The 21,642-nt window shown below is 37.1% G+C and overlaps 1 protein-coding gene across 2 annotated transcripts in view; it reads left to right on the forward strand.

Moving 5' to 3' along the window:
• The window catches only part of EIF5B (eukaryotic translation initiation factor 5B), a 96,407-nt gene that overhangs the window by 70,311 nt on the left and 4,454 nt on the right, over nucleotides 1–21,642 (forward strand). For both annotated transcript variants that reach the window (XM_035001776.1, XM_035001778.1), the window contains exons 11-21: nucleotides 953–1,060; nucleotides 1,241–1,351; nucleotides 3,803–3,870; nucleotides 4,623–4,764; nucleotides 16,764–16,895; nucleotides 17,721–17,903; nucleotides 18,021–18,182; nucleotides 19,554–19,685; nucleotides 20,761–20,892; nucleotides 21,000–21,076; nucleotides 21,190–21,354. In XM_035001776.1, the coding sequence (XP_034857667.1) occupies nucleotides 953–1,060; nucleotides 1,241–1,351; nucleotides 3,803–3,870; nucleotides 4,623–4,764; nucleotides 16,764–16,895; nucleotides 17,721–17,903; nucleotides 18,021–18,182; nucleotides 19,554–19,685; nucleotides 20,761–20,892; nucleotides 21,000–21,076; nucleotides 21,190–21,354 (1,412 nt within the window). The remainder of the gene's footprint in view (nucleotides 1–952; nucleotides 1,061–1,240; nucleotides 1,352–3,802; nucleotides 3,871–4,622; nucleotides 4,765–16,763; nucleotides 16,896–17,720; nucleotides 17,904–18,020; nucleotides 18,183–19,553; nucleotides 19,686–20,760; nucleotides 20,893–20,999; nucleotides 21,077–21,189; nucleotides 21,355–21,642) is intronic.

Here is a 21,642-nt window from a genome sequence, read left to right on the forward strand (position 1 = left end):
AAAGTCTTATCTTATTTGAATGCCAGCTTTACTGTACTTGAAAAGTTGGCATTTCAAATTGCTGCTGGCATGTTTTTGTTTGGTTCTTAGAAAGCTGAAGTATCTAGATAAATGCTACAAGAGAAATGCATTGTGATGCAAGGACATGCTTGTCATGCCTAATGAGTGGTATCTTAAGAAGGTAGGAAATGTCATTGGATATCTTAGGCCGGGGATTAAATAAACCGTCTCTCAATTGAAAGGTTTTATAGTGTTTGTACACTGGATAAAGTTTAAAAATATATTGCTTTAAAATATTTTATAGTTTTGGGACGCCTGCGTGGCTCAGTTGGTTAAGTGCCTGCCTTCAGCTCAGGTCATTATCCCAGGGTCTGGGGATCAAGTCCCTCATCAGGCTCCCTGCTCAGTGGGGAGCCTGCTTCTCCCTCTGCCTGCTCTGCCTGCCATTTCCCCCTGCTTGTGCACTCGCGGGCACTCTTTCTCTCTCTCTCTCAAATAATTAAATAGAATCTTAAAAAAAAAAAATTTATAGTTTTGAAGTTCTAATGAAATTGTTTGAATGCAAGAGTATATCTCCTTTTATAAAAACCCTCACATAAGCTAGACGATGTATTGTATATGTACTGAATGGAATACAAGATCACTTTTCTTTTAAATAAGCAATGTACAAAAGTGCTCAGAAAGTTGAAGCCAAAACTTCACACTATTTTTACTCATATTTAACATTGTTGCCCTGAAATTTATTTTAACAGGTTTCTCTTTGTTCAAAGGTACTGTAATGGGAATTAGAATGTAAAGGTTATGTTGTAAAATGCAATTACGTATAGTTAAGTTAACAAAAAACTTGGATGATGGTTGTGGCATTCTCTTGCCAAGGCAACATAATTTAAAGGACAGTAATGATAGGGTTTGAAATAATAATTTTGTGATTTTTTTTTTTATTTATTCCTAGAAACGGCGACTTGAACATAGTAAAAATGTAAATACAGAAAAGCTAAGAGCTCCTGTTATTTGTGTACTTGGACATGTGGACACAGGGAAGACAAAAATTCTAGATAAAGTAAGAAAATATTGTTAGCATATAACTTTTTAAGTAAGTGAATGATACCTTACAAAAAGCTAATAGAAACCAAAGCACAGATAGGCAGTTCTGTTACATTAAATAGGTTGCTACTTTCTTACTGCTGTTTCTTCTTTTTATATTTCAAAATACAAATCTGAATCTGCTGTCTCATCACAGCTTCGTCACACACATGTACAAGATGGTGAAGCAGGCGGCATTACGCAACAAATTGGGGCCACCAATGTTCCCCTGGAAGCTATTAATGAACAGACTAAGATGATTAAAAATGTAAGTACGCTGTATTTGGGGTGTTTTAATCTCTAACAGAAATTAAGGTATAAATTATTTCAGGTACAGAAAAAAAGAATAGTATAAAGATCCATATGCTCACTATTCATAATTAATACTTGTGCCATTTTGTTCAATTTTACTTGAGTTTTTTTTTTTTTTTAAGGAAAACATTAGATGTTATAGGAGCCCTCATTTTTCATTTCCTTTCCTCTTGCTCCCAAAGGCAAATGCTATTTTGAAGTTAGAGTATATTGTTCCCCTGCATGTTTTAACACTTTTCCTGTAGATTTCCGTGTTGAAAAACTGTTTCCTCCCCCACCCTCTTTTCCTTCAATCACATTGTGATTGTATTTTCTTTATCTCCCTAATACTTTCTGTGTTGGAGATATTCAGTTTATTCAAAATAAATAAAATCACATGAGATTAAGGTAAAGCTTAATGAATCATTATAAAGCAAATACTTTTGTGTCGCCTGTGTTAGGAGATAGAACCTTGGCCCTTACCTCAAGAAGACCTCTGTTAGGTCCCTTTCCAATCGAAACACTCTTCTACTCACAAGGAATTTTTAAAGTAATCTCTACCTTTTAATGTGTTAGAGGTTGCAAAATGTTGTTATTCCGAGCCCTTTATCCATGTTAATAAAGAGTGGTTTTGTTTTGTTTTACTATAAACTCATGAATTAACATATTTACTGTGATTTAATTCATTTATTCTTGTGGTGATATAGTCTCATTTTCATCCAGTGATTGACTCCTGAGTCTTTTTGATTCAGTTTTAGTAGTCTTTGGTTGCATCCTTGAGTCTGATGTAGCAGGATGTTTTAGGCTCATCTTATACATACGGTGCTCCAGTTTTGGAACTGAGCCTTGTAAAAATTCCCTAGTTCCATTATCACAGAGCAGGTAAAAAAGGTAAATTTGGAACTAAGGAGTAACAAAACTGATAACTGACACACAGAGCACAAATTATTATATGCTAGTATCTCCCTTTATTCTTTCTTTGGTCTTAGTTTTATATATCGAAAGGGTCTATGGGTTTGTCTCCAATTGGTGGTGGTGGTTGGAGGGGGGTGGTTTGGTTGAAATTGTGTTTTATGAAGCTTGTTTTCTGGTAGATTCCTAAGGAAGGAGTAAGGGGAGTAATACTCTGAGTTTTTGAATATTGCATACCTACTTTGTGGCCTTCACCCTGGAAAGTTAGTTGGCTACATATAAAATCCTTGATTGACATTTTCTTTCCTTAAATATCTTAAAGCTTACTTGCGTTTCTTCTCACATAAAATATTGCCTTTCAGGTTTGATCATAAGCTGGTTTTCATCCTTTTATAAGTAATGTGGCCTTTTTGCATTTTGGGGTTGGATTGTTCTGGGTCAGTTTTCCAGTTATGTGGAAATTTTTCAGTTCTTTTTGAGTATGTAATTTAAAATCTTTATTTTAGGACAGTTTTCTTAAATTACAGTTTTTCAAATTTATAATTTAAAATTTATCTTGGTTGTAATTTATCTGATATTTCTATGTGTTAGTCATTGAGGATTTATAATAGCTAATTCTACTAGTTGCCAGAACTTGAAATCTGGTGTTACTTTACAACACAGTTAAAGAGCATGATTTTTATTAGGTCTGTATTAAAGTTTTCAGGATAACTTTTATATGACAATTATAATTGCTTGTATTCCAGACACTGAAGTGGAAATAATTATGGTGCTCAGTGAATGTTGATTTAAGATCGTCAGAATGCAAATATGAGATGTTTTACATTTGAATCATTTTGAACTAGATCAGGAGATAAGATTTTGAAAAATCACTTGAAGATTAACAAAGTATAGATAAGCAAGTAAAAGAAATCGTGTATGTGAGAGATTTGTTGGTCAGTCCACTCTTTAGGGTAAAAGAGAATGTCCGTATCAGGCATGCTGTAATTTTTTTCCATTCATTAAAGAACTTTTGTCCAGAAAGTCAAGTGTTTATTATGTTATTTAAATAAAGCAGTCTTTCTTTAATATTTTAGGTTGGTGTAGTAAATTTTCTTTAAAACACACTTTAGGATATTTTTTCAAAGTTTAAAATTGCTTTAAAGTTGGACCAGATACATTTTTCAAGTTGTCAGAACCTCTTCTTGCATGTTACCTTTTTATAGATAATCACTTTCAGACGACTGTTGTCATTTGTTACTTATTGATAATCTGCTCAGAATTAGAGTACACCGTGTTTTATGACCTTAACAAAGAGAATATTTTCTCATTTCATTCCCCCTGCAAACTCCTTTTGATTAATGAAAATATTGACTATTGTGCTTTGCTGGTTGATTCACTGACTGTAGTAAAACCATTTATTTAGAAAAGAAAGTGGTGATGTTTTTAAGTTTTCTTGGCTGAATAATTGTTTTTATAAAGAAACTTCCATTGCTTTGACTTTCTTAAGCTCTCTACTTTTCCCCACCTTTTCTAGTTTGATAGAGAGAACGTACGAATTCCAGGAATGCTCATTATTGATACTCCTGGGCATGAGTCTTTCAGGTAAGAGCAACTTGCGTTATTTGGCATCAAACAAACTACTAAAACCATTAAATCTAAAAGTTCAGTGAGTGGGAAAGTCTGATTAGGCAACATTGAGGTAGTATATTAAGATCTGTAGTCCCTGTAGCTACCAATCATCATCTGTGCCTACTGAATAAGTAGTAATTTATTTGGATACTTGTTTTTTGTTTTTGTTTTAAAGATTTTATTTGACAGAGAGACAGCAAGAAAGGGAACACAAGCAGGGGGAGTGGGAGAGGGAGAAGCAGGCTCCCTGCTGAGCAGGGAGCCCGACGTGGGGCTCAATCCCAGGACCCTGGGATCATGACCTGAGCCGAAAGCAGACGCTTAATGACGGAGCCACCCAGGCGCCCCAAGTATACCTGTTTTTTATAGAGATCTTTCCTACTTTGAAAGACCAAATCCTAATACATACTTGGTCTATCTCCTGTGAAACCCATTATACGTGGAATTTATTCTGTTGCCTCTTAGCTGTATTCCTTAGTGCAAAAAACTTGGCCAATAAAATTTGCAGAAATACTGGAGTAACTTCTGGAACTAACTTATTCCAGCTGATGTCAGTTCACTATGTCAGATAAGCATTTGGCAAGTTAAGGGCTAATGGCACTTAAATTTTTAATGCATGTGCTTCATTTTGTTTTTTTCGTTTAGGTTTTACAAAGAAACATTTGTTTCTTTAAAAGAGTAATTTCAAGATTTCTATTTATGCATCTTTTCCCTCTTTTCAACAGTAATCTGAGAAACAGAGGAAGCTCTCTTTGTGATATTGCCATTTTAGTCGTTGATATTATGCATGGTTTGGAGCCCCAGACAATTGAATCTATTAACCTTCTGAAATCTAAAAAATGTCCCTTCATTGTTGCACTCAATAAGGTAAGCTCCCCTGAAGAATTAATATGAAAACATGCTTCTTAAATTTTTGTGATTAAACACATATCCTAGTATAATTTTCATATAACAATATGTATTAATGCTAAGTTAAGTGTATTTTCTGAGATCAGATGAGATCGGGTGCACTCAGGGTGGCCGTAGACAGTTAAGTGTATTTTGACAAATTTATATACACATATAACCACTACCATCAGAATATAAACCATCTCCATATTCCCAGAATGCTCACTCATGTTCTTTTACAGTAAGCCTACCCCTTTTTTCTTTTTCTTTTTTAAAGATTTTATTTATTTGACAGAGACACAGCGAGAGAGGGGACACAAGCAGGGGGAGTGGGAGAGGGAGAAGCAGGCTTCCCGCTGAGCAGGGAGCCTGATGTGGGGCTTGATCCCAGGACCCTGGGATCATGACCTGAGCCGAAGGCAGACGCTTAACAACTGAGCCACTCAGGTGCCCTGAGAAATTTTTTTTTTATAATTTGTGTTTCTTATGTTCTCTATAAGTAGTCTTTAACCATTTTCATAATTTTATTTAACATTTAGATCTGTGGTATTTTTTGTTAATTTTTGTGCATAGTATAAAGATCAAGTTTCACTTTTTTCCACATGAAAATCCGGTTCAAAACCTTTTGTTGAAAAGATTATACTTCATTGATTTCTTTTTTATAATGCTGTACAGTTGACACAATGTTACATTAGTTTCAGGTGTACAACATAGTGATTGAACTATACACATTATGCTGTGTTCACAAATGCAGCTATCATCTGTTGCTGTCCAGGGCTGTTAACAGTATACTGTACCTTTTATTTTTGTGATTTATACATTCTATAACTGGAATCCTACATGTCCTACTCCCCTCCACGGTTCATCCATACCCCCCCCCCCCCCCCCGTTCCCCCCCCCCCCCCCCCCCCGCCCTGCCTCTCATAACCACTTTTTTCTGTTTATGGGTCTGTTTCTACTTGTTTGCTTGTTTTTGCTTTATTTTGTTTTTTCTTTTTAGAGTCCACGTATTGGTGAAATCGTATAGTATTTGTCTTTCTCTGTCAGGCTTATTTCACTTAGCATAATATCCTCTGGTTCTGTCCATGTTGTAAATGACAAGATCTCATTCATTTTTATGACTAATACTCTGGGGTGTGTGTGTGTGTATGTATGTGTACACACCACATCTTTATCCATTTAACAGTGATCACTTAGGTTGCTTTCATATCTTGGCTATTGTAAATAATGATGCAATAAACATAGGTGTGCATCTCTCTCTTTGAATTAGTGTTTTCGCTTGCTTTAGGTAAATACCCAGTAGTGGGATTACTGGATCATAATGGTATTTCTATTTTTAGTTTTTTGAGGAATCTGCATACTGTTTTCCACATTGATTGGTTGTACCAATTTACAGGGTTCCTTTTCTACACATCCTCAGCAGCACTTGTTTTTTTATTGTCTTTTTGATACTAGCCACTCTGACTCTGTCATAAGGTGGTATTTCACTGTGGTTTTGTTTCCCTGATGATTAGTGATGTTGAGTATCTTTTCATGTGTCTGTTGGCCATCATTTCTGTCTTCTTTGGAAAAATGTCTATTTAGGTTCTATGCCCATTGTTTTATTTATAATTTGTGTTTTGGCATGTTGCGTTGTGTTTGTTCTTTGTATATGTTTGACATTAACTCTTTATTGGATATATCCTTTGCAAATATCTTCTCTCATTCAGTAGGTTGTGTTTTTGTTTTGTTGATGGTTTCCCTAACTTTACAAAAGGTTTTAATTTTGGTGTAGTCCTAATAGTTTATCTTTATTTTTGTTTACCTTGCCTTAGGAGACATAAAAGTGTTGTTACAGCCAATGTCAGAGAAATTACTGCCTGTGTTGTCTTCTAGGAGTTTTATGGTTTCAGGTCTTATATTTAGGTCTTCAATGCATTTTGAGTTTGTTTTGTGTATGGTGTTAGAAAGTGGTTTGGTTTTATTCTTTAACATGTGGCTATCCATGTTTCCCAGAACCACTTATTGAAGAGACTGTCTTTTCCCCATTGTATATTCCTTTCCCTTTTGTAATAGAGTGACCCTATAAGCGCTGGTTTATTTCTGGGCTCTCTGTTCTGTTCCACTGAACTGTGTCTCTCTTTGTGCCAGTACCACTCTGGTTTTCATTACGATAGTTTTGTACTATAGCTTGAAATCTGGGATAACTTCAGCTTTGTTCTTTTTCTCAAGAATGCTTTCACTGTTTGGGGTCTTTTCTGATTCTATACAAATTTTAGGATTATTTGTTGTAGTTCTGTGAAAATTGCTGTTGGTATTTTGATAGGGATTGCACCGAATCTGTAAATTGCTTTGGGTAGAATGGACATCTTTAACAGTATTCTTTCAGTCCACAAGTGTGGTATATCTTTCCATTTGTTTGTGTCATCTTCCATTTATCAGTGTCTTAGAGTTTTCAGAGTACAGGTTTTTCACCTTTTGGATTAAATTTGTTTCTAGGTATTTTATTCTTTCTGGCACAACTGTAAAATGGGATGGTTTTCTTAACTTGCCTTTCTCCTACTTAATTATTATTATCTATCACTATCATTATTAGTGTATAGAAATGCAAGAGATTTTTGTATATTAATTTTGTATCCTCCAACTTTACTGAATAAATGCATTCTACTCATTTTTTGGTAGAGTTTTTAGGGGTTTCTATATGTATTATCCTGTCATAACACTAACAGTGATGGTTTTACCTCTTCCTTACCAATTTGGATGACTTTTATTTCTTGTCTTATTGCTAGTGCTGGGACTTCCCTTGTTGTATTGAATAAAAGTGGCAAGAGTGGACATTCTTGCCCTGTTCAGTCTTAGGGGAAAAGCTCTCAGTTTTTCACCATTGAGTATGATGTTAGCTGTGCGTTTGTCATATATGGCCTTTATTATGTGAGGTATGTTCCCTCTAAACCCACTTTGTTGAGTTTTTATCATGAATGGATATTGGTTTTTGTCAGATTCATTTTCTGAATCTGTTGAGGTGATTTTAGGACTTTTGTCCTTCATTTTGTTAATGTGGTGTATCACTTTGATTGATTTTAGATATTGAACCATCTTTGCAACCCTGGAATAAATCCCACTTGATCGTGGTGAATGATTGTTTTCAGTGTATTGGTGAATTTGGTTTGCTCATGTTTTGTTGAGGATTTTTGCATCTGTGTTCATCAGAGACATTGGCCTGCAGTTTTCTTTTTTTGTAGTGTCTTTGTCTTGTTTTGGAATTTGGGTAATACTGGCATCATGGAATGTATTTGGAAATTTTCCTTCTTCTGTTTTTTGGAGTAGTTTGAGAGGAATAGGTATGAACTATTCTTTAAGTGTTAGATAGAATTCACATGTGAAGCCATTTGGCTTCAAAAGTTCTAGACTTGTTTGTTGGGACTGTTTTGATAATTGGTTCAGTTTTGTTACTAGCAATTACTTGGTCTGTTTGGATTTTCTGTTTCCTCCTGATTCTGTCTTGGAAGGTTGTATGTTTCTAATGATTTATTCATTTCTTCTAAGTTGTCAAAGTTGTTGGCATATAATTTTTTTTTTTAATTTTCTTTATTTGAGAGAGGGAGAGCGAGCACAAGACAGAGCACACAAACGGGGAGGGACAGAGGGAGAAGCAGATTCCCTCCTGAGCAGGGAGCCTGATGCGGGGCTTGATCCCAGAACCCTGGGATCATGACCTGAGCTGAGGGCAGATCCCTGCATATAATTTTTTGTAATAGACTCCTAGTCCTTTGTATTTCTGTGGTGTCGGTAACTTCTATTTCTGATTTTGAGTCCTTTTTTTCTCAACGAGTCTGGCTAAAGGTTTATTAATTTTGTTTCTTTGTGAAGAATGAGCTCTTGGTTTCATTGATCTTCTTTATTGTTTTTATAGTCTCTTTCATTTATTTCTGCTCTAATGTGTGTTACTTCTTTCTTTCTACTAACTTTGGGCTTTTGTTGCTGTTGTTGTGTCTCCCCAGTTCTTTATGTATAAGGTTAAATTGTTTATTTTCTTGAGATAGGCCTGTGTTTCTACAAATTTTCCTCTTATTACTGCTTTCACTGTATCACAAAGATTTTGGACTGTTGTGTTTTCATTTTCATTTGAGTTCTTCATTGACCCCCTGGTTGTTCAGTACCATGTTGTTTAGCCTTCACATGTTTTTTCCAGTGTTTCTCTTGTAATTGATTCATATTTTTATACTGTTTTGGTTGGAAAGGATTGATATGATTTCAATCTTAGTTTATTGAAACTTGTTGCGTGGCGTAACGTGATCTTTCCTGAAAAATGTTCCATGTGCACTTGAAAAGAACGTATTCCTTTGTTGTTGCACAGGCTATACTATACATGTCAGTTAAGTCCATTTGGTTGGATGTGTCATTTGCTTACACTCTTTCTTTATTGATTTTGTACCTGGATGATCGATCCATGGAGGTGAAGGGTGTATTAAAGCCCCCTGCTGTTCTTGTTATTACTTGCAGTTTCTGCCCTTTATGTTTGTTAATAATTGCTTTATGTCTTCAGGTGCTCCAGCTTTATGTACATAAATACAGTTGTGGATCTTCTTGTTGGATTGATTTCTTATTATTTGTGCCTTTCTTTGTCTCTTGTAATAGTCTTTGTTTTAAAGTCTCTTTGTCTGATATAAGCATTGTTGCCCGGCTTTTTTTTTTTTCTTTCCACTTCTGTTCACATCGAATAGCTTTTTTCTATCCCTTCTCTTTCATTCTGTGTGTTTTTAGGACTGAAGTGGGTTTCTTGTAGGCAGCATATAAATGGGTTCTTTTTTCTTAACCATTCTGTCACCCTTTGTTTTTGAATGGAGCATTCAGACCATTTACATTTAAAGTAATTATTAATTGGTATGTACTTATTGCCATTTTGTCACTTGCTTTCTGGTTTTTGTAGTTCTCTTTTTCCTTTCTTCTCTTGCTCTCTTTTGTGATTAATGGTTTTCTTTAGTGTCATGATTGAATTTCTTTTGTGTGTCTATTACGGGTTTTCGTTTGTGGTTACCATGAGGTTCACTTGTGACATCCAAAGTATATAGCAGTGTATATTAATTTGGTGGTCAGTCACGTTTGAACATAGTCTAAAAGAACTTCATTTTTATTTACTTCCTCCACGTTTTAAATATATGTTGTTATATTTTGCATCGTTTTATTTTGTGAGTCTTTTTTCCTTTTATAATTTTGTTCTATTATGGCCTTTTCTTTTTCAATTATAGAAGTCTCTTGGATATTTCTTGTAAGGCTGGTGTAGGTAGTGAAGAACTCCTGTAACTTTTGTATGTCTGGGAAACTCTTGATCTGTCCTTCAATTCTAAATAACCTTGATGGGTATAATATTTTTGGTTGTAGTTTTTTTTCCACTCCTTTGTGGACTGCACATTTCCACTGACAGATCAGCTGATAGGAGCCTTATAAGGTTTCCTTTGCATATAACTAGTTGCTGCTTTTAAAATTCCCTCTTTATCTTTCATCTTTGATATTTTAACTATGTTTCATGATATGGACCTCCTTGGCTTCAGTGTGTTTGGAACTTTCTCTGCCTCCTGAACCTGGATGTCTGTTTCCTTCCCAGGGCTAAAGAAGTTTTCAGCTATTACTTCCTGAAATAAGTTTTCTGCCCCTTTCTCTCTCTGTTTTCTCCTTATGGGACCTCTATAAAGAGAATGTTTGTTTGCTTGATATTATCTAAGAGATCCCTTAATCTATCCTCATTTTTTTTCTTTTTCTTTTTTTCTGTTCAGCTTTGGTGCTTCCCATTTCCCTGTTTTCTAGATCACTGATCCCTTCTTATGCATCCTTAAATCTGTTGATTCCATCTAATGTATTTTTCCTTTCAGTTATTGTATTCTTCAACTCTGATTGGTTCTTTCTTATATTTTCTATGTCTTTTTTGAAGTTCTCCCTGAGTTCATTCATGGTTCTCTCCAGTCCAGTGAGCATCTTCATTACCATTACTTTGAATTCTTTATCAGGCATAGTGCTTATCTCCATTTAATTCTTTTTCTGAGGTTTTGTCTTGTTCTTTTGTTTGGAGTATATTTTGTCATTTCATTTTTATTTCTTCCTCTGTTTGTATGAATTAGGTGGAACAGCTGTTTCTCCTCAACTAGAGGGAGTGATGTTGTGTATGGGTTCCTGTGTAAAATGTGCTTGGTGAGTTTGGGTGGCTGGCTGGAGCTGTGGTATTTGTGGGCTGTGGGTCCTGGCACACTCCATGTTGGGGCCACTCTGGTATGATAATCAGAACTGAAGTAGGTTCAAGCTGGGTGTTCCTGGGGCTCTCCACCCAGAGGGCAGCGCAGCTGGAGGTCAAATGGGTAAAAGCCAGGGGGTCCCAGGGCTGTATTTGCAGAGAGCACCCTAGCATCACAGCTAAAGCTAAAGTTGGTGTAAGCCAGGGGACTTGGGGGCTCTCCTTGCAAAGAGCACTCTGACGGGACAGCTGAAACTGAGTGGGCACAGGCTGGGGCAGTCCTATACTAAAGGCACTCTGGGAGTACAGCTGAACCTGAAGTGGATGCAAGCTAGGGGCCCTGGGGCTCTCCATGCAGGGGCACCCTGGTGGTGGCTGAAGCCAGGGCAGGTGTGGGCAACGGTGTCCTGGGGCACTCTGTGCAGGAGGTTCCCTGGCAAGTTGTCTGGAGTCTAAGCTGGTGTGGGTTGGGAGGTTCTGACATGCTCTACACCAGGGGTGCCCTGGTAAGTGTCTGGAGCCAAAGTGGTGTGGGCCTGGAGTGCTCTAGGGTGCTTTGTGTTTGTGTAACCTTGATGAGACAGCTGGACCTGTAGTGAGGGCTGGCCAGGCATGTCCTGGTATGCATTGCACTGGAGCCACCTTGATGGGATGGCTTGGGCTGGTGTGGGCTAGGGACTCAGGGCTCACTGAGGTTGGAGGGCCCGCTAGAGTGCCTGGACCTTGCCCCTGTTTGTGCTGTCAGGGTGGAGGGGAATGTGAACTTTGGTACTTGAAAGTAACTCTTGACAGTACCTGGAGAGAGTTTCAGCAGTTCATCTGCTGTTAGGGTTCTAGAACTGGTTCCTTTACATTCTAGTTGTCCTTTCAAACCGCAGCTTTTTTTCTGTACCCTAGGGCAGACGAATCTGCTCACAGTCCCTCAGTACTATCCCTCCACACAGCAGTTCGCAGTGTTGTAGATGGGGGTTCTCTTTGTGTCTTCCTCTTTCTTGCCATTCTCTATGTGGTCTTTGTTGTGCAGAAGCTGTTCCAGTTAGCTCTTAGTTCTTCTTCAGGATCAGTGCTCTGTGAATAGATGTAGATTTGGTGTGTCCATGGAGGTGGTAAGTTCAATGTCTTCCTGCATCTTGCCATCTTAGACCATTCTCCATTGAATTCCTTTTGAATCTTTGTTGAAAATTAATTAAGCCATGTATATATATATGTCCCTTCATGGTATTTATCTTCTCTTCCATTGACGTATATATCTATCCTTATGCCACTACTACCCTATCTTGATTATTATAGTTTTATAGTAATGTCTTGAAAGCAGGTAGTGGTCATTTCTTTAACATTTCATTACTCAAAACTGTTTTGGTTATTTTAGGGTCCTTGAATTTTCATTTAAGTTTAGAATCTGCCTCTTAGTTTTTACAAAAAGCCTTCTGGAAGTTTTATTGGGGTTGTATTTAATCTGTAGATAAATTCTATAAGAGTTGACATTTTATCAAAATTGAGTCTTCCGATAAGTGAACATGATATCTCTACATTTACTTAGTTCTTTATTTTCTCTTAATGATATTTTGTAGTTTCCCTGTCCATGTGTTGGACATATTTTTCTAAATTTATCTGTAGTATTTCATGGTTTTGGTGCTATTGTAAATACCATTTAAAAAATTCAGATTTCTAATTTTAATTTTATATAGGAATATAGTTGATTTTTATGTATTCATTTTTAATCTTGTGATCTTATTAAATTAACTGGCTAGGCCTAGTAGCTTAATTTTGTAGGTCATGTGGGATTTTCCATCTACACAATTATCTGCACATATAACAGCTGTTTTACTTTCATGTGTGTGCTCTGTAAATTTTCTTCTTCCTTACTGCACTAACTAGACGTTCTAGAACAATGTTGAATAAAAGTAATGACAGACACCTTGCTTTTTGCCCCATCTTAGGGGAAGTAGCTGGTCTTTCACCGTTACGTATGCTGTCAGTCATAGGTTGTTTAAAGTGTTACTTGTGTGGTTTTGTTTTTTAAGTCATGAGTTGTTGATTTTTGTCAGATGGCTATTCCACATCTCTTGAGATATTTATGTGGCTTTTCCTCTCTTCTGTAAGATGAACTAATGTTGATATTTTGAGGGGACTTTACTAACTTTTTATTATTAAGACTTTATTTTTTTTTCTTTTTTAGAGCCATTTAAGATTTACAGCAATGTTGAAGGGAAGGTACAGAGATTTCCCACTACCCCTGCCTCCCCCAGGCACAGTCTCCCCCATTATCAGCACCTTCCCTCTCACATCAGAGTGATAGATTTGTTATAATTGATGAACTTAGATTGACTTACCATCACCCAGAGTCCATGGTTTACTTCTTGGTGTTGTACATTCTGTGGGTTTGGACAAATGTATAATGACATATATCCATCATTTTGGTATCATAGAGTATTTTTACTGCCTTGAAAATCTTTCTGCTCTGCTTGTTTGTTCCCCCACCTCCCAATCCCTAGCAAAAAAGTCCCGGATCTTTTTACTGTCTGTATAGTTTTGCCTTTTCCAGAGTGTCATATATAGTTGGTATTGTACAGTATTCTACAGTAAGCTTTATCAGGTCACCTTCTTTTACTTAAAAATAGGAATTAAAGTTTCCTCCATCTGTTTTCATGGTTTAATGGCTCATTTTTTACTTTTAGCTCATTATTCATTTTGTTTAATAACTCCATTGTCTGGATGCACTAGAGTTTATTCATTCATCCATTAAAGGGCGTCTTGGTTGCTTGCAAGTTTGGCAGTTATGAATGAAGCTGCTGTAAACCTCCCTGTGCAGGTTTGTGTGTGGACATATGTCTTTACCTCCTCTGGGTGAATACCAACGAGTGTGATGGTGGATTATATGGTAATAGTGTTTAGTTTTGGAAGAAACTGCCAGACTCTTCTCAAGTGGTTTTAAGTTTGCAGTCCCACCAGCAGTGATTGAGAATTCCTGTTGCTCTACATCTTGACCAGCATTTGGTATTCTGTTTTGGATTTTGGCCATTCTAATAGGTATGAGGTAGTATTTCATTGTTTTAATTTGTGTTTCCTTAAGATGTTCTATAAGAAGTGGAACATCTTTTCATGTGCTTATTTGCCATTTCTGAGGTGTCAAATTCATTGGCCCTTTTTTAAATTGGATTGTTTTATTTTTTAAGAGTCCTTAATATGTTTTGGATACAACTTCTTTTTTTTTTTTTTTAAAGATTTTATTTATTTATTTGAGACAGAGAGAATGAGAGGGAGGAGGGTCAGAGGGAGAAGCAGGCTCCCTGCAGAGCAGGGAGCCCGATGCGGGACTCGATCCCGGGACTCCAGGATCATGACCTGAGCCGAAGGCAGTCGCTTAACCAACTGAGTCACCCAGGTGCCCCTACAACTTCTTTATCAGATGTCTTTTGCACATGTTTTCTCCTAGTCTGGCTTCTTATTTTACTCTCTAGACTCACTCTTTATTTCATAGAGGTTCTTAATTTTAATGAAGTTCAGCTTATTGGATTCTTTCTTCCATAGATCATGCCTTTGGTGTGGTATCTAAACAGTCCTCACCACAGCCAAGGTCATCACATTTTCTCTTCTTCTAGGAGTTTGAGTTTTGTATGTTACATTTAGGTCTGTGATTATTCTGAGTTAATTTTTGTAACATGGAGGGCCTGTGTTATGTCTAGATTCAGTTTTTTTTTTGCGTGTGGATGTCCAGTTGTTCCAGCACCATTTGTTGATTACTGTTGAATTTTTAAATGTTAAACCAACCTTGTATTACTAGAATAAACCCTACTTGATCATGATGTATTTTCTCTCTTTCATATATTGCCAGATTTGATTTGATAAGTTTTTGTTGATGATTTTTGTGTCTGTATTCATGAGTGATTTTGCTATATAGTTTTCCTTTCCTGTAACGTCTTTTGTCTAGTTTAGTTATCAGAGTAATGTTGCCTTGTAAGATGAAGTAAGAAGTGTATCCTCCTTTATTTTCTGAAAGAGTTTGTATAGAAATGATAGAATTTCTTTTAAGTGTTTATGGTAGAATTCACCAGGAAGCCCCATCTGCATAGAATCTCTTTTAAACAGGTACAGGTTATTTTGGTTTTTTACTTTAATTTGTATAGAAATTTGTGTTTCAGAGAACCAGCTCTTTGTTTTATTGATATTCTCTACTGTTTGTCTGTTTTATATCTCATTGATATCCAGTGTTAATTTCATCATTTCCTTCTTTCTGCTTTGGTTTTCATGTCTACTTTTTCTAAGTTACGGTGGAATTTTAGATTGTTGATTTCAGATATTTTTTCTTGTCTAATAGAAGTATTTAAGGGTATGTTTAGCACACTGTTAAAAGCACTGCTTAGGGGCACCTGGGTAGCTCAGTCGGTTAAGTATCTGACTCGATTTCCGCTCAGGTTGTGCTCTCAGGGTTGTTGGATTGAGGCCCGAGTCTGGCTCTGTGCTCAGCGCAGTCTTCTTGTCCCTTTCCCTCTGCTCCACTTGTGCTCACTCACTATCTCTAGAATAAATAAAATCTTAAAAAAAAAAAAACACTGCTTAGGTATGTTGTGCTTTTAATATCATTAAGGTCAAATTATTTTCTGAATATTTGTACTTGATATAGAATTAGAGGTTTAAAAAATGTTTTTTTCCTTCATCATCATTGCTTTATGGCTTTTATCTTTAGTTATCCTTTGTTTCCCTGTGTGAACGTGTCTTCCTTTTTCTTTGCTTTTAAGAACTTTTAAGCATTCATCATTGAGATTATGTAATAGTTTGTTTATCCTACTTTAGTTTGATTTTCTTAGATCTTTGAATTTATATATTCATCAATTTAAAAAATTTTAAAAATTCAGATACTTTTTGTAAGTGAGTAAGGTTTTCTTTCATGCTTTTTTTGTATGCTTCCCTTGGGATAGTTTTTACTACTACATCTTCAAGGCTTTCAGTCTTTTCTTTTGTAATATATAATTTGCTGTTAAGCTTATCCAGTGAATTTTTTTTCATATTCTGTGGTTTTTTTTAGTTCTACTACAGGTTACATATTTTTCCTATAAAGTCACACATATTTATAATAACTATTTTAAGGACCTCATATGCTAATTATAACATCTTTGTCATTTCTGGGTCTATTTCTACTAACTAATTTTTCTCCTTTGTAGCATTCAGATTCGGGCAGCCTCTTTATATTGTAGCCCTAGACTGAGGAAACAGATTTTGCTTGTTTGTTTTTACTATTAAATAGTTTTTCCTCCCTATACCCATTTATCACACTTTTGAAAAGTGAAGGAAAATACATGACTTATTTAACTGAGTAAATCTAATTTGAGCAATAAAACAATTAAAATGGGCTGTTCTCTGAGATAGGATGTAATTTTTATTTTCTATTTTTTTGGTGTATAATTTTCCTGGTGATGATACTTGCTGTAATTCTTATTTCTGACTACTAAACAGAACCATTTTGGAATTCCAACAAAATACAGTAATAGTCCTAAGATAATTCTAAGATCTCATCTTTTGCAAACAAATGGCAGCCTTTCCTGAACTGGTTTGGAGGCTGATGGGCAGCATGTTACCTCAGAAGTTTCTAATTTAAGAGGGGATGCAGTTAGGCGGGTTATACAAGCTTTTTGGTATAATAAAATATTTGAGTAATTCACTCTCCTGAATGTATATAATAGACATTAGGAACTTTTAGGAGTTTTAACTTTAATTAATTCCTGAGTGTTCTGAATGTTTTAAAGATGTTTCTTAACGAAAAATTTTTGTCTAGATTGATAGGTTGTATGATTGGAAAAAGAGCCCCGATTCTGATGTGGCTGCTACTTTAAAGAAGCAAAAAAAGAATACAAAAGATGAATTTGAGGAGCGAGCAAAGGCTATTATTGTGGAATTTGCACAGCAGGTAAGAAAACTTTACCATGAAGAGCCTATGTCATAGAATATTTTTTCTTTTTGTTCTGTTGTCCTTATAATAAAGCCAGCAGTTTCACTAATGCTGGTTCTGTTCCCTTATCAATGGCATGTAGTGTTCTCCATTCTTTTCCCTTATCCCTTTTTTTCTTTTTAAATTAGATAGTATTTCAAAGATCTGTCTTTGTAGTCTGAATGTTTAAATTTTACTTTTTTTTTTTTTTTAAGATTTTATTTATTTATTTGACAGAGACAGAGACAGCGAGAGCAGGAACACAAGCAGGGGGAGTGGGAGAGGGAGAAGCAGGCTTCCCGCTGAGCAGGCAGCCCGATGGGGGGCTCGATCCTAGGACCCTGGGATCATGACCTGAGCCGAAGGCAGCCGCTTAACGACTGAGCCACCCAGGCGCCCTGAATGTTTAAATTTTAAAAATAAATTTGACTTGGAGGGGCACCTGGGTAGCTCAGTTGGTTAAGCGTCTGACTCTTGATTTCCGCTCAAGTCATGATCTCAGGGTTGTGAGATGGAGCCTTGTGTCAGGCTCTGTGCTCAGTGGGGAGTCTGCTTGAGGTTCTCTCTCTTCCTCTGCCCCTTCCCCCTAAAATAAACAAACTAAAAAAAAAGTTGACTTGGAAAGAAACTACTTTTCTGTGATACAACTAATACCTACAGGATATTCATGATCTCTTGAGTGTTTTTGAGGAGTTTCACAAAGAGGAGCCATTTGCTTATCTGTCGTCTTATCAGTCGTGCTGTCCTGGGTACTTCCTTCCACAGCTTGGCCTTTTGGAATGATTTTGCTTTTTATGTCTCTAGGGTTTGAATGCAGCTTTGTTTTATGAGAATAAGGATCCCCGTACTTTTGTGTCCTTGGTACCTACCTCTGCACATACTGGTGATGGCATGGGAAGTCTGATCTACCTTCTTGTTGAGTTAACTCAGACTATGTTGAGCAAGAGACTTGCACACTGTGAGGAGCTAAGAGCACAGGTTATGGAGGTGAGGATCAGCTTTTGAGTTTATTTTCCCTTTGCCTTTAACAGTGATTCTGGGCTGGGGGCTATCTCCTGCTATAGTGTAGTCTCTCTCTCACTCCCTTTATACTATGTCTCTCAGGTTAAGGCTCTCCCAGGAATGGGCACCACTATAGATGTGATACTGATCAATGGGCGTTTGAAGGAAGGAGATACAATTATTGTTCCTGGAGTAGAGGGGCCCATTGTAACTCAGATTCGAGGCCTCCTATTACCTCCTCCAATGAAGGAATTACGGGTGAAGGTAAGCCTAGGTGGTAAGTGTTGACACATGGGGACATGTACAGTGTGTATGAGTTCTGTTGAGGTCACTTCTTCACTTCACAGCTGCTTGGCTTAATAGGCCCTTGCTCCTCAGCCTCTATTAGATGTCTTCATAAAGGGATCATCTGTCAGAATGGACAAGTGTCAAGTTCTTCTTATCTAAGCTTTCCATGAGAACTGAAGTATATTGTTTTGGTTCTAAACTGCCAACTAGTTTTTTATTCACATTTTTTTATTATGAAATAAAACAAATACAGAAAACTACACAAAACATAGAGGAAGAGTTGAACAAATTTTTAGGAAGCAGACAAACAGATGAAGAATAGAACATTGTTGACACCCCAGAAGCCTGTGTGCCTCTCACGGATGTTAGCACCCCCCCACACCTTCCTAAAAGTTAACCGTGCTTCCATGTTTATGAGAGTAACTGATATCCTTTGTTAAAAATGGTTTTAATACCTGAGTGTGTGCCCCTAAAAAATATGTATGGACTTCATAAAGTAGAGTCGTTCTCATTTCCATTGTATCTGGCTTCTTTTAACTCAAAAAAAAAAAAAGAAAAGACTTTTAAGATTTACCCATGTTGTTTCATATAGCTGTAGTTCATTTTTGTTGTGTGGTATTCTCCATGAATATATCATGGTTTATTTATCTGTTCTCCTGTTGATGGCACATGTAGGGTATCTCTAGCTTTTAAATTTTTGCTATTAACAACAGTGTTGTTGCTTTGAACACTCTTGGTGCAGTTGTGCAAGTTTCTGCAGGGTATGTGCCTAGGAGTGAACTGCTAAGTCCTCAGCTTGTGCTCAGCTCCAGTTTTACTGGATAAGGCCACACTGTTGTTCACAGTGAGTCCAACAAGTTACACTTTCAACTGCAGTGTATTAGGGTTGCACAACTGTCAGCTCTTTGATGCGGTCAGATTTTAAAATTTTTCCATCTGGTAGCTCATTGCTTCATTTGGTACTTACCTGATTGAAATATGGTTGGCCATTATTTTGTATGTTTATTAGCCATTTAAGTTCACTCCTTCATGCAATGTCCCCGTGGTCCAGCGTTGTCTGTCTTTATAGTCACAGGAGTGGTCTGTATAGTCGGGAGACTAGACTGTTAGTGGCTTGTATGCATCGCAGCATCTTCTGGTCTTTTTACCTTTTCTATGGTGTCTTAAGAAACAGAAGTGTTTAATTTTAATGTTGAATTTACCAATCTTTTGTGTTTATTGCTTTTTGTGGCTAGTTTAAGAAACATTTTCCTACCCCATGGTCATGAAAATATGGTCTCTTACATCATCTCCTGCTCCTAACCACTTTTCAGATAAATGTGGTAGCAAATGTTTTGATCTCTACAGAACCAGTATGAAAAGCATAAAGAAGTAGAAGCAGCTCAGGGAGTAAAGATTCTTGGAAAAGACCTAGAGAAGACATTGGCTGGTTTACCCCTCCTGGTGGCGTATAAAGAAGATGAAATCCCAGTTCTTAAAGTAAGTTACTTAAATTTTTTTTTTCCTCCGAAGCTGTGTGAGTCTGACACACCAGCAGGGCACATGTTGGTAGTGATGAGTGAAGCGGGCACCACTGTCTTTGTGAAGCCTTACCTGGTAGCTCATAGCAAACAGTTGATGCGTTTAGATTACTTCAGTTTGCACAGTCCTCTGAAATAGCATAAGTAATATTTATATACGCTAGAATTCTAAAATACACATTTTATTTAAAGAAAAAACGAATCAAAAGCCCAGAATTTGTTGTTCATGTTTTTAGGTATCCGAATATGCCGACAGAACTCAAGAAAATTTTACAAGGAAATAGGAGTTGTTTTAAAGCTTGTGTGCCTGTCTGTAGGAGCAGATGCCCACTGGAGTCCAGCATAGTTTCCCAAAAGCAAACTTTGAGTTTATATACTCACTTGCCGAAGAGAAGATGACACTCCCCCGAGCACATTGGCTCATCTCATATGCTGGGACTCCTGTTACTCCTCAAACGGCACCAGGTCACCACCATCAGGGAGTTGGCCACCTGAGGGGAGGGCCAGTAAGGAGAGGGCAGGCATCCCTCTTTGGTCAGGCCCAACTATGGCAGGGACTGCTGCAGCCTCCATGGCTTGGACACGGCTGTCCTACTTCTTCCTGGGGGAAATCTCTTCATCTCTGAAGGAGCAGTGACAGTTTTGAAAAGGACGCCGAGGTTAGGGCATTTCAGTGAAGGCAGTCAAGCAGAGCCCGTGGGCTACCGTAACACATTACACTGATGTAGTCCTTTTAATTTTGAGAAGATTCTTCTCGTTTCATTCTGTTCACCCAGCTACCTTATTTGCCAAGTACAGCAGAGGTTAAATAGATTTCCGTATTAGTAAACCTAAGACAAAGGTGAAGTGTGGGACACAGCTCAGATTCGGCTCCTAAATCTCCTCCTCCTTTCCAGCACAGGTTCTGCTACACCTTACGTTTTCTTAGCCTTGGTTTCATATTTTCATGTGAATACTTCATTAAAAAGAGAAACACAGTTTAATTCTAGGCCATTGCTGGTTTACAACCTTGTCACATTTAACTTCTTTTCAAGGATGAGTTGATCCATGAGTTAAAGCAGACACTAAATGCTATCAAGTTGGAAGAAAAAGGAGTCTATGTCCAGGCATCTACACTGGGATCTTTGGAAGCTCTACTTGAATTTCTAAAAACATCAGAAGTGCCCGTAAGTAATCCTACCCGACTCCACAGGAGTCTGTGATAGTCATGGTTTGTAGTGCTGTTTCTTTTCCCAGACACAGGCATTTAAGCTCAGAAACTCCCTTTCTACAGTATGCAGGAATTAACATTGGTCCAGTCCATAAAAAAGATGTTATGAAGGCTTCGGTGATGCTGGAACATGATCCCCAGTAAGTGATTTTTCTTCTGCTGTGAAGGCTTTTTCATATTACCTGTTTTCTTCAGACTCCATGACACACTCTGTGTTTCTCCGAATGATCTTTATTGTGTTTGAACCTTTCAGGTATGCAGTAATTTTGGCCTTTGATGTGAGAATTGAACGGGATGCACAAGAAATGGCTGATAGTTTAGGAGTTAGAATTTTTAGTGCAGAGATTATTTATCATTTATTTGATGCCTTTACGAAATATAGACAAGACTACAAGAAACAGAAACAAGAAGAATTTAAGTAAGTTGGTCATTTTACTTACTTTGGGTCTTTGGTCATGAAGTTGGTTGAGAATTACCAAGTACGAGTTTCTCCCGCTATCCTGAAAGTAAAGCGTTTCTGTGAAACCTTCCATGAGGCGAAATGGCATAGCGTGAAGAAGCAATTACCATTAATTTATATGGAAAATTTTCTGAGCACTCCCGGGCCCAAACAATAAACAAAATAAATCGAAGTGAAGCCCAGATGCTCACAGACACAGCTCCCAGCTCTGGCGGCGTGACGCTGAGATGCTGAGTGTGGTCCCTG

The sequence above is a fragment of the Mirounga leonina genome, unplaced genomic scaffold, assembly GCF_011800145.1.
Source record: "Mirounga leonina isolate KUSES-001 unplaced genomic scaffold, KU_Mleo_1.0 Mir_125, whole genome shotgun sequence".
Classification (NCBI taxonomy): domain Eukaryota; kingdom Metazoa; phylum Chordata; class Mammalia; order Carnivora; family Phocidae; genus Mirounga; species Mirounga leonina.